The 14359-nt window shown below is 39.7% G+C and overlaps 1 protein-coding gene across 1 annotated transcript in view; it reads right to left on the bottom strand.

The window, feature by feature from the left end:
• Positions 1-1240: 1240 nt before the first annotated feature.
• The window catches only part of PPP4R3B (protein phosphatase 4 regulatory subunit 3B), a 27095-nt gene continuing 13976 nt past the window's right edge, over positions 1241-14359 (bottom strand). The window contains exons 6-17 of the mRNA XM_026033791.1: positions 12914-12991; positions 11603-11719; positions 10491-10607; positions 10277-10408; positions 9129-9231; positions 8274-8315; positions 7499-7657; positions 6628-6797; positions 4961-5100; positions 4378-4562; positions 3746-3948; positions 1241-2952 (exon numbers count right to left, since the gene is read on the bottom strand). Of these exons, the coding sequence (XP_025889576.1) occupies positions 2857-2952; positions 3746-3948; positions 4378-4562; positions 4961-5100; positions 6628-6797; positions 7499-7657; positions 8274-8315; positions 9129-9231; positions 10277-10408; positions 10491-10607; positions 11603-11719; positions 12914-12991 (1542 nt within the window). The 3' untranslated portion in view covers positions 1241-2856. The remainder of the gene's footprint in view (positions 2953-3745; positions 3949-4377; positions 4563-4960; positions 5101-6627; positions 6798-7498; positions 7658-8273; positions 8316-9128; positions 9232-10276; positions 10409-10490; positions 10608-11602; positions 11720-12913; positions 12992-14359) is intronic.

Raw genomic sequence — 14359 nt, 5'->3', positions numbered from 1 at the left:
GGCAGCTTACCAGTGCCTTAGGCCTAACTTGTTATGAATGCAACTTTTGAATCAAACAATTGCTTCACTTGCAGAGGAAAAACTATAAACATCAAAACACCAATATAAAAGTTCCAAAGTCAGTCCTAAAAATAAATAAATCTAATTTACCAGGGCTCAGCTCAGCCATAAAAAGCAGAGCACAACCTTGTTACGTATGTGATTGTAACAAGAACATAAAATAAACAACCCAACCARTTGAACTTTGTATTAACTTTATATGAAAACAGCCTTTAGACCTGACACACGTTGGCAGATACTCCGTTCTTTTCTGCACAGCCGGTAGCGAAGGAGGCGGCCGTGGACACCCAGGCTGCCCCCGGCAGGGCCCCGACCGGCCCAGGTGGGAACAGCCGCTCGGCTGCCCGAGGGAGGCCACAAGCCCCTGCATTAGCCAGTTAGAGAGCTGCACATGCCACCTGCTACACGATTATATATATATATATATAAAATGTATAACAAGTTCAGGCTGACATCTAATGCCACTTTATGCAATCCTTTTCCAATAACTATTAAGAAAAAAAAGACATTCTTGTTTTTTAAAACACAGTTGGGGATCATGGGGGGCAGAGGAAGCAACTCGTTCACTTCTGTCAGAGACTCTCAGGGACCTTATTTCGGGTAGCTCTAGAGGGAAAACGGAGAACCAAGGTGCACAGACCAGGTAACATGACTTTGCAGCCTCGGGTTAGTAAAGGCACCTACTGCTCCACTCTCAGGTGGCACAGAGAGCACTGCAGGAAGTTCCTCTTTACCAAGGGAGAGAAAACTCAGGAGAAAACGGCCCAGAACAGAAACCAGACGCTCACCTGCAAGGGAGCACCAGGCGCCCACACCACACTAGGCTTCACCAGCAACATGCCTCCTCGGTCTCTGCACTAGGAGTTCATGGGATGTTTCATCACACACAAAATAAGAAGCCYCATTCCCAGTTGCCTGCAGCCCACAACGGGCAACATGACTTTTCCTGGGTCTTCTCCCACAAGCCGYCATCCCTTGGGATGCCAGGCTAGCTGGGAGCAGCTCCCCCACTCTGCTGGGCTTTGCATCTAATGGGGTATAACTGCTTTAAAACTGYACAGATAACATATATAAAGAATATTCTAAATAATATAAAGAATATTCTAAAACGGCCACACTCAAAATTATGCGTTAACTTACCCTGTACAACAAACCAAACAAGCGCAACAATTATGGAATTACAGGGTCACATTTTAATTCCTGAATTTTACAGTTCAGCATTAATATCACCACATGTATACAAATGGTGTAAAACAAGTACAGTGGTATTTTTAATACAAAATAAACTTCTGTTTTATGGAAAAACTATACTTCATATCTACACAGACAGCCCATCTTTTTCCAAACAATAGCTAAAATTAAAATTAACTACAAAATCTCCAAAACAGAGAAACTGCTTCAGTTTAAACTATTCCAGGAGAAATGGACCCATAACACATATTACAAGAGAGTGATCTATGTGGTGGATTGCAGCTGGTTTCATATTTTGACATTTCTGACACATTAATTGTTGGGAAATTTCCTCTCACTTCATGATCTCAGATCACATATGGGCAAACTAACATTAAAATATTTACAGTTCACTCGCTGCTCTTGCAAATAAAACCTAGACTGTTTGCCTCTATCACCTCACCTCTTTTTGTTGCCAGTTGCTTACCTACATGGAATGTGCTTTTATTTTTTTAAAAAAAGCAGCTTTCATGTTACACCCAGATTCAGGTACTGCTTGGTGATTCTGCCTCAAAGACCAGYGTCTTGTTAGTAGTAATTCCATCTTGGTCCAAAATGACTTTGGTGTTAAACGCCACTAAATTCATCCCTAAGAAAAACCTGTTAGTGTTTCTTGTTACCACCTCAGTTGTACAATTTCAACTTGCAAATATGAAAATTCACTTGCTGCTCAGCGGGGAGGCAGCTCAGCGTAACAAAGCGGGAAATGAGTCAATTCTGCATCRCCCCTAAAACGAATGGGACAGCTGCACGGGGTGCAGGTCGAAGCACGAGTTGGATACAAGCAGTTCCTAGAGGTATTTTGGAAGCCATCGTTCCTTGGCATAGRTATTACTGGATGTCTAACTGAAAAAAACAGGCAGAGCTGTCCGGTTTGAATCCAGCCTCCTCTCTCTCCTCTTGAAAAATACAAATTAAAAGTCATTTTAATTGCTTTAAACAATGCAACATGCACTGTAACTGCAGCATTCCTCCCTGCAACCATGAGAAACGTGGTTTAATTTGTAAGAATGGTCCCCAAATCTGGATTGTTCTTATGCAAATACAATTAGTTTTCCCTTAAAAATTCTTTTAAAAGAGGCATTGCTAAAAGAACACAACTGACAGCACCATTACAAAATTAAGATTACTGGGTTCAAAATTTAAGCTTGACATTTTTTCCTAGTTCTGTTAAACACTGGGGAAACCCTGCAATATTTAAAAAATTGTTAACCACACCTCGCCCTCCCTATGCCCTCCCAACACCTGAGACTTTCCTTGCTGAGAAGCCATCATCCAGGTTCTGAATACTATTTCCCCCCCCCCTTTTTTTTTAATTTTTAAAATTTATTTTGACAGCCTGAATGGCAGACTCCTTATTTACTAGAAAGATACCAAGTTCCTTGGAAGCCTTGTGTTTACAGAACTAACCCTTTCTAGTTGATATACCGAGTTTCTTTTGCTACTCCTTGTATTATCTTAAATACTCGTGGGAAAAAGCTTTCTGAATCAGGTTCTTTTTAGCTCTTGACAGTTGCAGCATTTGAAACCCCGTAATAAAAGTTTATTCCAAAGTTYTGGTTTCTTTTATGAACCCAGACGAGGTCTTTTCCTTGGAGATGTTTCCTCCTCTTCATCATCATCTTCGTCATCAGGATAATCTACTAGGCCAACCAGACTTCCCTGCCAATTAAAAAGAAAAATCTTGTGTTGAAAAATATCTCAAAATATCCAATTTCGGTACATTACCCAAAACCAACTTGTGCAGGACACGAACCTGCAGAAAGCCAAGCCTGCCTCAGGATGGCACTCAATAAGCCTGCAGCTTTAGCTTTTAGAAATATTCTGCTTCATCTTTTTGTACTCTCCACTATTTTCCAGGTAAGACACGTGTTAGTTGAAGCCATTTCCAGCTATTCAATGACCTTAGCAGAGAACATGGGAGAAGCCCCTGTCCTAACTGGTGGGTTAGCAAACCCAATGCACTCAGTGCTTGTGTGTTCTGCTGAGAAGCCTGAAGTTTGTACGGYAAGTTTAGGCAAAGGTAAAATACTTAGTCGAAACCTCTCAAGAGTTTTGAGGCTACAGACTGAACTGTTGTATAACACAAAAGTTCCAACTAGCGCTCTGCTTAGAAACTTATTACTTTTATGATTACAGGTCCATTAATTAAAAAGAAAAAAAACCAACCCACCCCTCCAGCCCCTGCATGTGCATCACACACAAAATGCAGCAACTGGAGAGCTAAACAAAGCCGAGGGCTGGGAGCAGCTGCAACTACGCAGAAGACACCAGCCTGCGTCCAAGCCAGCTATGAGAGGATCCTAGTCCTACCCAGCACGTCTTCCAAGCTTCCCCAGCACTAGCAAGGGCTTTATCCGAGCAGAGCCGTGTTTGAGTTCATCCATAAGCGAGGTCTCTACCCCGGGCCTCCTGGTGCCCGCGCTACACGGCACGCGGCCGCACGAGCGCCCACCTTGGCGGCCGCCACRGCGGTGGTGAGGGCGGCGTTCTTGGAGGAGGAGCCGTTGGAGCTTGCTGGTGACGTCTGAGCTGCCACAGATTTGCTGTTCGCACTGTTTGCACCGTTAGCTGCGCTGGCAGAGTGGGAAAAAGTGAATTTGAATCCCCCAGCGGAAGTCCTTTTTGGAAGATTCTCTTTGTCTTCACTCTCTTTAGCTAGAGGACAAACATATTCATGCTTAAGTATTAGCTGTACACCAGGAAGCACAACCCACATCACAACATAACCGCCAAAGCAGTTTATTCCTCTTTAGCTCTAAATCAATGGCTCGCCTACGGGGCTCATTCAGGGCCTGCGCGCATGCGAGCGGGAGAGCGCCCCAGCTGCTGCACACACRGGCACGGCGCCCGCTCSCCACGCACGAGGTCGTGGAAGCCTTTCCTTCCTCAGGTCGTTCAGGCTACCAGCACGCCGGGAACAACCTAACCCATCATTTTAATCCTACCCGAGCTGCCAAAGGCACATGAAGAACGTGTTGCCTCCTGCTTATGCGTTGCAGTGGCAACGCGACACAGAGTGAGGTGTCATGCAAAGATCGGACAGATGGCGTGTGCCATGCTGACAAGCTGATATTTGGTAAATACCTTTCTTAGTTTCCATAAATTTTTCATAGCTATCTGGAAAATCATCCTCTGGTTTTGATTTTTCAACAGGAGGTACAACAGCTTCACCTTCTTCCTCTTCATCTTCATTGAACCACATTTCTTCATCTTCCTCTAAGGCTCTTGCATCTCTGCGAAATCTATTGCTACGCAATATAGATGGAACACTGTAAGAGACACACGAGAGGTGACTCGCTCGCCGCGGCCGGCAGCAGGAATGGGAACGCGCGGGCAACGGGAACGCACAGGGAACGGGAACGCGCAGCGCGACAGTCGCCCTCCCACCATGGCCGAGGAGCGACGCTGGGGCCCGACCCGCAGAGCAAGAGTCTTTTCCTCATAAGCTGAAGGGGTTCTGAAGATGAAGGTTTGATATACTGGCAATCATGAAGCCCAAATGGGGGTTCTCTCCCGTTACAGACATTTTCATCATGAAAGAGGGGAAACAAACAAACAAACAAAAAATCCAGTTTTTGCATATTTTGTCCTCCCTGGGGAATCAGCAATATAAAGATATTACATAATGACATTAAATAAAAGTCACAGGACACAAACTGGGCAGTACCTGTTCAGTTTCTGGCTTTGTCGATCTTTTTCTTGCTCATATTTTGTCTTCAGTCCCTTGAATGTCTGAACATATTCGATAGATTCAAGTGCGTTATAAAAGTTTTCAACTATATGTGCAATAAGTGACTTGATATCTTCCTGCACAAGCAGAAAACAGTTTTTCAGTCTCAAACATGCAGAAATTCAGAAAGCTTTACAGAAGCTTCATTTTAAAATTCATTGACCAATGTAAACATTATTATCAAGTCATCTGAGATTTTTAAAAAAAACACCTCTGAAGTCTATGGTAGTAGTATAGAAGAAGTATTCCTATGTAAGTGGAAGTAATCTCTTTTTGTCCTGTCTCATTCCTGCCTGTGATATTTTGAGCAATTAAAGTCTTGATGTTTCCTGCCTAGGATTAGTTCTTCTTAAGGAAAAACAGGAGGGTTTATTTCCATCCAGCTCTTCCCACAAGGTGTAGCTCTCTCGCCCTCCGTAGCTACAGCCGCACACACAGGGACAATCAGCCACCCTCTAAGCAGGTCTCACCCTGCGAGGCAAATCTTAACTTTCATACCACCAAGGCAGAACGGAATTAACAAAATATCTGCATCTGAATCATCCAAAAAAATACAATGACCTTTTCCTCTTGCTGGGCCAACGAGCTGCTACCACCACATCCAACTGGGAGCTGCCCTGTATTCCGGGGGGACGCAAAGATCGGCCGGGGGCTTCTTGGGCAAGGGAGGCTCGTGCCCATTGCTGGCTGCATCCCGCTGCCCCACAGCGGCTCCGAGCGGCCGCTGCTCTTTGCCCTGCGGCCTGTCCGCACACAGGCGCCAATCCCAAACCTCTGCTGGCACAAGGGCTACTGATTCCGAGCGGTGGCCGCGAAGGCTCGTGCACAGCACGCGTACAGGGTTTTATAAAAGGACGAAGCTCACTCCAATTTCTAGTCAAATCCATCTTGTTTAGACTCAGACTTGTTCACACAAAACCCGTAGGTTCGGCTCAGGGATAGTGAAGTCACTGTGAAGAATTCCACGCAGCCAGGGCGCTCCTGTGCCAGCTCCCGCTGGCTCCCGAGCCCAGGAGCACAGGGCGGCTGAGAGGCAGGGACTCGGCATCCCAACGGAGCCGCTCGGCTCCGCCTGCTCTCAGAGCATGTAAATGCCTCCCCTGCTCACAACGGGCCGTATCCAAATAATTTCCTTCTCTGAGGGGAATATTTACTTAAAAAATCCTATATGCTAGTAACAGTTTCCATTCTTTCACTGAGCGGCATCTGTTGCAAGAGAGCCGAGTAAGTGACTGCACAGGATACTCTTCTGCCAGGGAGAAACAAAACCTCATCTTTCTTTATCGTTGAAAGTCCTGAATCCTTCCACTTTCAATACACAGCACATGTGGGGTTTTTTTTTCAGATGAGATGAAGCAGCAGCAGCTGTATTTTTAGCTATTACTGAATTCATGTACTGTCTTTTATATATATGTATACACACATACCTAAAGCCTACAAGCATTCTTGGAAGGAATAAGCATACAAAATATGAAACAAATAACTGGCTATTTGAATATTTTAACATCTACTTTCTTGTTTTGTTTTTAGTAATGCACTTTCCATGTGAAAGATTTGCATTCTCTTTTTCTACCTAAAACACAGGAAGCTGCTGCTTAACTTACCACTCTGATGAATTCAAACAGTTCAATCACAGCAGAGTTGAGCAGATTGTACCTAGTTCCATTATCCAAGAGGGCATTTATAACTGGTTCAAACAGATTCCCCTTGGTGATATAACGGTTATAAAATTCATCTTTTAGGCCAATTATCCTCCTCATAAAGCGAAGAGCACCTATACGAAGAAAGAAGTTCAGAAGTATTTATAATTATTATTACGTATTAGTTATTTATCAGGACTCCAGTCTGTTTTTTTAAGAGAGAACAGGAAAAAAGGCAAACTGAGGTTACAAAGAGGAAGATGTCCTTACAGACCAAGAGTATTAAAAATTATTTTCTGACGGTTCAAAACATTTGAGGAGGATTCATCTTTATTCCTCACCCTGTTTTAACATGGTAAGAACCCACTTGGTTCTTTTTGAAGTACAACAGCAAGGAACCTCAGCACACACAGTTACTTATTCCTTTTAAGCTATTCCAGTCAAGCTCACTCCCATGCTCACCTTACAGAGCCAGTCACTGTTCCTTAAGCACCAGGGTTCCCAAAATCCCACTCACTCTCCCCAAGGGGCACCAGTCTTAYGATATTATAGAGAAACAAGAGCTTTCCCAAATAAAGGAGAACTGACAGCCAAACTCAGCTAATTCTGATTATCATAAGAACTCAATGGATCATTATGGAATTCCAAGGATATAAACTGAACTGGTCTAGGTCAACAGGTATTTGCCACCTTTAATTCAAAAGGCTAATAAAAAGCTCATTAACAGGATAATAACATGAATTTTTGATTTAGAGTATGCATATTATCAAGACACATTCCCCACTGCACATGCAAACAGTTTGAAAATGGAAAGAAACAGCAGCTCCATACTCACACAAGGCCAAAAAGGTGTGTTTTGAATTCATCAAAACCAATACTCTTCTTAACAAATCTTTGTTCATAATATAATTTTTGATGTGATAGGTATGGTGTTCCACACAGAAAGTGAGCAGCTCCAAAATTAAGGCAAGTAGTTGTGCCGTTTGATAATTATCTAGGAAAAAAATAAATGCTTTGATTAAAGAAAGGGAGAGAGAGAAGGAAAAGGTCATGCAGCACTTAGTCCCAGCGCTCGGCTGTCACTGTGGCTCCTGACATTGTTCTGGCTGCTCACAGAGCTGCTTTCGGAAGCAGGATGAGCTGCCAGGAGGCAGCCGCCTCGTGCCCCAGCACCCAGCCCAACGAGTGTCCCCGCGGCCGCCGCGGGGCTTTCTGCCGGGCTCAGGGACTCGCTGCCTGCAGCCATTCAAAGCAACAGCACGTGCTAAAAGAAGTCGTCCCGGATTTCATCAGCTTTATAAACCTAATTAGCATTTGCCTTGTAGGTGGTGGGGTTTTTATGTTTWAAAAAAAAGGCTCAGCTATGTCTTAACTCACTATGTAATAATTAATATCAACAATAACCCAAACCAGCATCCTAAGAGAACCTAAAAATGTAAAAGCACAAAACCCAATGAAGCCGAAGCAGATAAAAATGTTACTATTCCAGCTTCCTGAAACAAGGTACCTACATCCATTTATTTTAACATAAAACATGGACATTTTAACTTTAAAAAAATAATATCAGTGTATGACACAAGCTTCAGAAGACAAGGTGAGTTAAAACTTACCAGGACAAATTGTATTACTCTTAGTAGACCCAACTACTGCATCTGATAAAATAAATAAATGGAAAATATTTTTAAAGTATTTTAAAATGTACATAAATAATCTTTAAAAAAAATTCAAACTTTTAACCAAATAAAGAGCTTCATTAATCTATAGGGAAATGGAGTATGCCAGATGACCCCTCTATATTCAATCTATACTACGAAAATTGAAATTCAACAAGGTGAAATATTATTCCTTCCTAGGCTAAAGAAGTGTAAGTTCTAAGGAGTCACTTAACACTTTCAGATTATTTTTAAAAAGAGCCTCAGAGGCTAGTTAATGCTTTACAAACAGATATTTAACTTGAGACAAAAATGAAGAAATTTATTCATTCAGAGTGGAGAAAGACAAAAGAAAGGACTTCCGATCTGTATTTTGTGGACTTCTTTTGGTATTGTTATGATGTAGYAAGCACAAAGTAGTCGACGTCAGTTTTTGGAATTAATTGCCCGAAGACACCAGATGCCTAGGTCAGGCATTCTGTTGAAAGGCACAAGATTTAAAAAAAAATCTTCCCCCTACTCCACAAGAGCACTGTGAATAGCAGACACTCTGCTTTACAATATATATTTTTTTAAATGCAGTTGTAAAAGTAGGTGAAAATTAATAATGTATGTATTACTAAAGCTTCACCTAATATAACAACAGGAAAATTACAGGGCTATCTGGGCTTCTGCTCATCAATCCCTGGCCAGTGGGAAACAACAACTTTCAACAAGTGCATTCGTAGCTAACACCACAAATCACTTCACCATTATCAGTACACTAAATCAGTGAAAATATTACAAGATAAAGTAATATATAGAGAGTCTTACCTTTTTCACATTTATCTTCTGATGTATTAGCCAGAAGTGGTGCAGTAAGAACATGCATACAATGGTTGTAGAAGAAATTGAGAAATTCACTTTTTTCTGTTTTCTAAAACAAATATAGCTTTTATTACATACTGGTATTTGTATGTATTCTTTTAAATAAGGAACAGTAACATCACAAAAGCCTCCAAAGAATCCTAAGTGACTTAGATTTACCTCTATTTATCAGGTTCGATCTACAGCATTAACTTCACTGGTGTAAGATATATTTAATCAAATACAACAGCAGATCTGAGAGACATCAAATCAGTTTATCACAAACACAAACAAAAAAAGCACTGCAGATGCAAATATATATCCAAAAAAAAAAAGTGTCTGATCCAAGTGCTTCACATGTTTTGTTTAGACCACTTTGAAAGGAAAAGACAGTCGTTTTACCTATATAACCTTCAACTTTTTACACCGTCTTTTTGCCATCTTGCTACACAGCACCTACATATCAATATGCAAGTTTACCATATTTTCCCTTAAACAGAGTATGTATTAAAAACTGAATAACCTTTACTTCAGAAAGCCTTAARGAATAAATAGCTATATCACATAAAAGAGTAAACACTTGGTACAAACATTGAAAAGGTAATGGACAAACAATAATTTGTACAGTTTGGAATTTTATAAGAACACAAATATTTTCCTCATATTRGACTATTTCAATGATGTTGCATCTTTATCAGACCACTGGTTTTAAAACACTGACTTGGTTTCCAACAAAGCCCTCTGGGACTCTCTTTATATTTCAGTATTTATCCTCCAGCTAGCACCAGTTATTACAGGCGAGTACTATTTCACTGAGGCACAGGATTGCTCACTTTAATAAATACTTGCACAACATCCAAAGACATACCTTTTATTATCAACAGCTAATGGAAGTTTTCATTTATTTTTTAGCCTGATCAAATTAAATACTGGACGAAAAATCATAGTGTAAACAAAAAAAAAAAGGAAGAAAGGAGAAGAAAAAAAAAAAAAAAAAAGAAAGAAAGCTCTCTTCTCTTTTGCTATCCCCCCACCAGAATACGAGTAGGAGAAAATATCAGGCGTTTAATTTTGCTGAGACAGGAAAGTGTCTTTACCCCTTTGCATTTTCTTACATTAGCTGTGGCCAACATATTCTCTGGATCTATCAGAGTACGTAAGAGTCCCATTAACTGAACAGCTCCCCCAAGCTCGGGGTCGGTATCGCAGATCATCTGCTCAATGACCACATTGATGAGGAGAATATCCTGCAAAACGAACAAATAACTCCATTAGACACAAGGTTGCACAAGCAGAATGTTAAATAAACTCACAAATGCTTTTACTCACATCATCACTCTGCTGGGCCTCTTGCATTACAAATTCTCGGACCATGGATGGACTAAACTCTACCAGATAAGAAAATATATCTGTAGCAGCAGATCTAACTTGCAAATCGTCCATTCCCTAATAAAAATGAGATCAATTTATTACAGACAAAGCATTCCAGGTACAGCTGCAAAGAATCAGAGAGGTATTTGAGAACATTTTATTATATATGATATTATACATAAAAAAAAAATCTAGCACAGATGCTAGATTTTCCCACACAGGGGTGGGGGAAAAAAAGAATTAAATAGGAATTAAATAGAGCCATCATTTCCCCACAAAAGAATTTAGGCAAGAAGGAGTTAATATGGTACAAGTAGACAGAAAATCTATTTAAAATGTTGATATTCAGTACCTGTTACCCACAAATTAATTAGATTTGTGCAAAAGCACCAACTAAAAATTAATTGCAAGTACATACAACTGTTTCTAAACTCATTCACAAGCAGTAAGAAACAAGCATTTTCCTTATGGTAATATTTTTTCTTTCTGATAGCGGCCCAATCTTAAGCTAAAAACAAACAAACAAACAAACAAACAAAAAAAACCCAAACCAAACAAAAAACTCCCACACAAACAGGACAGGAAAGATTCCCGCTAATCTAGCTCTGGAAAAAAAATATGAAATGAGGGTTCATCTTGTCATGTAATATCTATATTACTTGAGTGTTTTTTTTAACAAACCTTTTCTATTAACTTGCCAGACTATTGCTCTAGAACATAAAAAAATAATATTATTACATTTTTTATGCAACAATGGTGATGATATAAAAAGCACAGTAGCTCCAAAGGAGTGATAAAATGTAYGTTTAGCACTGTGGAATAAGATAAGATACCCAAGTAGCTACGTGAGAAAATACAAAGTAAAAAATATATATAAACTTAACTACTTCAGAAAAATGTGAACATCTTTTGATTTCTGAACTTTACAATAAAGCTTCAATTTTCAGAACAGCAAAGAAATTTAGAAATRAAGATGTCTATCATTTCTAAACAAAATGGCTAAGAGGGTGTGTCTGAGCTTCTTTTGTGTGATTGTTTTAAAATTAAAACAGCTTTAAGTTTTCACTTACCATTACAATTTCAAGAGCAGGAAGGATTCCCAACTTTGCCAGAGTTTTGAAAAATGCATCCCTGTTTTGAGGTTGTAATGTCTGAGAAAACGCACAGAATTCCTTGAAAAAGTTAACCTATGACGTAAGGAAAAAAAAGTGTCAGATACCCAAAACAATTAGTAATGCAACACGAAGAAAATGGTTATTCTATGGTAACAGTGACAAAACAAGGAGTACATGAGCATAATCAAAGTTAATTACCAAGAAAACAGTCTGTCTTCCTGGTAATCACAATTACACATTCCTGTAACTTAAGCTGCAGAGTATACKCGTGTCTGTAGAGACTCAAAGCCTCAGTGTATCACTAATTGGTGCATCATTGGAAAATAGGACTCATCCCAAACAACATTCATACTTTGCATAAGAAAAAGACACAGCTGAACAACTGCACATCTCTTCTACCAAGACCTTGAAAGAAATTTTGCAAAGTAACAAGTCTCAAAGATGACTGTTTACTGTGTCAGCAATTTTGTACAAACTGTAATTATTCTTCAAATTGTAATTATTTCCTACTTAAATCAGTTTACAGACTCCGAGTAAAGTGCCCCCCTCGAAAATGAAATGACTCTAGACCCTTTTCCTCCCCAGGAATCGTCAATTAGACAGACWTTTTTTGCGAAAGCAAAGCAAATGCACTTAAAGCCTCTCAAAAAAAGAGAYAGAAATTTACCTAAACAAAACAAACAATAAACAAACAAGCAAACCAAAAACACTTTAGCTATTTTATCACTTGTAGCATATKAAAGATTCATACTTCTATCTGGCAAGCCTCTTGTTTGAAAGAAATGTTTCCTTCACTGAAAGTAAATAGTCTAGATTATAACAAAACCATTTACAGTAAGCAGGTCAACATATTCAGGGACAGACATTTCTAACATTTACACTAACGGACTATTGATAACCCTTAGTTGTAAGGCTCCGAGATTTTCTTGAAGGGGTATGAAGAACTGAAGAAAAGATTTGTATGGCAAGTATAAGGATTATGGTATGCGGTATGAGGGTATTTAGAAGAAACTAAGCATTTAAAGCCTAGGACATTAGCGATAATGCTTTCTCAATAATATATATATATATTTTCAAAGAACAAATAAACCAGTTTATTTTGCAAGATAATTTTCTAGTGAATATAACTGAAGACTTTTAGACCAGAAATGACTGTAGATTGTAAGAAACACCTCAATGACTATCAAACTATATAACAGTATCAATATTTCTATATAGTCTCTGAAGTTTCAAACATTGAAAGAACTACCAAAACTAACATCTTACCAGTTCACATCGTTTATCATCATCTGTAGCCTCATCTGTTAACTGTGCAAAAACTTCGGACAAAAATTTCTCGTCTTCCTGCACAACACATGTAAGAATAAGACTTACACAAGACATCTTAAGAGATAAAATGCTCAAAAACTGTATAAAGTCCATTTTATGCTTAACTACTTACTTATCCATTAGAAACAAAAATACACCCMTTAGGGGATTTGGGAGATAAGCTATCTTTCATACACTGACATTTCACTGCAAAAAAAAGGGAAATTAAGCATACATATTCAGAGGCATAATTTCCAGTGTACTGTCTTTATACTCATTCTGTATTTCAGGAACAGCTCTAAGATATCAGAATCACGTATTATGCTGAGGACRGAGGATGATTATTAGATCTGCTTTCTAAAAGGCTAACCTTGGAAGAACTTGTGGTTTCTTACTGTTCTCTGCCACACCACTCTCCATGTTTTAACACCCTGCCCTACCCACTTTACCCACTGCGTGATCTCCCAGGCACATTCACATACCAAAAGAGAAGAAAACTATCATCTTTGTCCCACGCTTCCTCCCAGCACCGTGCATGTRAGCTACCAGGCTGGCAATCTTTGCAAGTCTACAGCAGGCATTGCCACTCAAGGTGCAATTTTTACCATGCTGTATCTATGCTGTTCATGCTCTGTATTTCACATCAGAGCACATATCCAGTTACCCTATTCCTGACCTGCTGCACTGCCAACATTTTGGCAGTGTAACTACACTGACCGATGACCAGCTGGCTGCAGGCACTTCCCTGTTAATTTCATTCTCATCGAACCAAGTTTCCTACACTTGCAGAAAGTTCCTTTTTTTCTTCCCCCTCTCAAAAGGCTTTTTCATTGATACTGCTTTTCACACCGAGATCCCCCCCAATTCCTATCAGGAGAGATTTATTTTTAAACCTGCAAGACAACAGTTCACTTCTCATTAAACATTTCAGTTACACCGTTGCTTACTACTCAAGCAGTACAAGAAAATCAAGGTGAACACAAACRTCTCTCAACAGTTGGGACTTTCCCGTTGTCTTTACACGCTGCTTTCTCTATACTCCTTTGCATGGAAAAGCAGTATTGAYATTCTATCAGAACATCCCTTTGTGGGCTTCCAAATACAACATAAATCTTACACTGCTTCATTATCCTCCAGCATTACAAAATTATCCGACACTATCTTGATTTAACTCTATTAACTTTACTTATTGAGCAAACATGAACAGAACCAGAAGCATTCCAATAAAAACACAGAAATATAAGGTAATGTAGCTAGCTCTTCTGCATTTTCTATGTCCTGTCACTAAAATGTAAGAGTTTCATTAGGTTCATGTAGTACAGAATTTTTAAGTTATGGGAAGGTCGCAACATTTTTTTTCTCCTGAAAATTTTAGGACAATTGGAAAACAACGCTTTACAAAAA

The sequence above is a fragment of the Nothoprocta perdicaria genome, unplaced genomic scaffold (assembly GCF_003342845.1).
Source record: "Nothoprocta perdicaria isolate Ctin4 unplaced genomic scaffold, notPer1 scaffold_133, whole genome shotgun sequence".
Classification (NCBI taxonomy): domain Eukaryota; kingdom Metazoa; phylum Chordata; class Aves; order Tinamiformes; family Tinamidae; genus Nothoprocta; species Nothoprocta perdicaria.
This window is presented reverse-complemented; position numbering and strand designations above follow the sequence as displayed.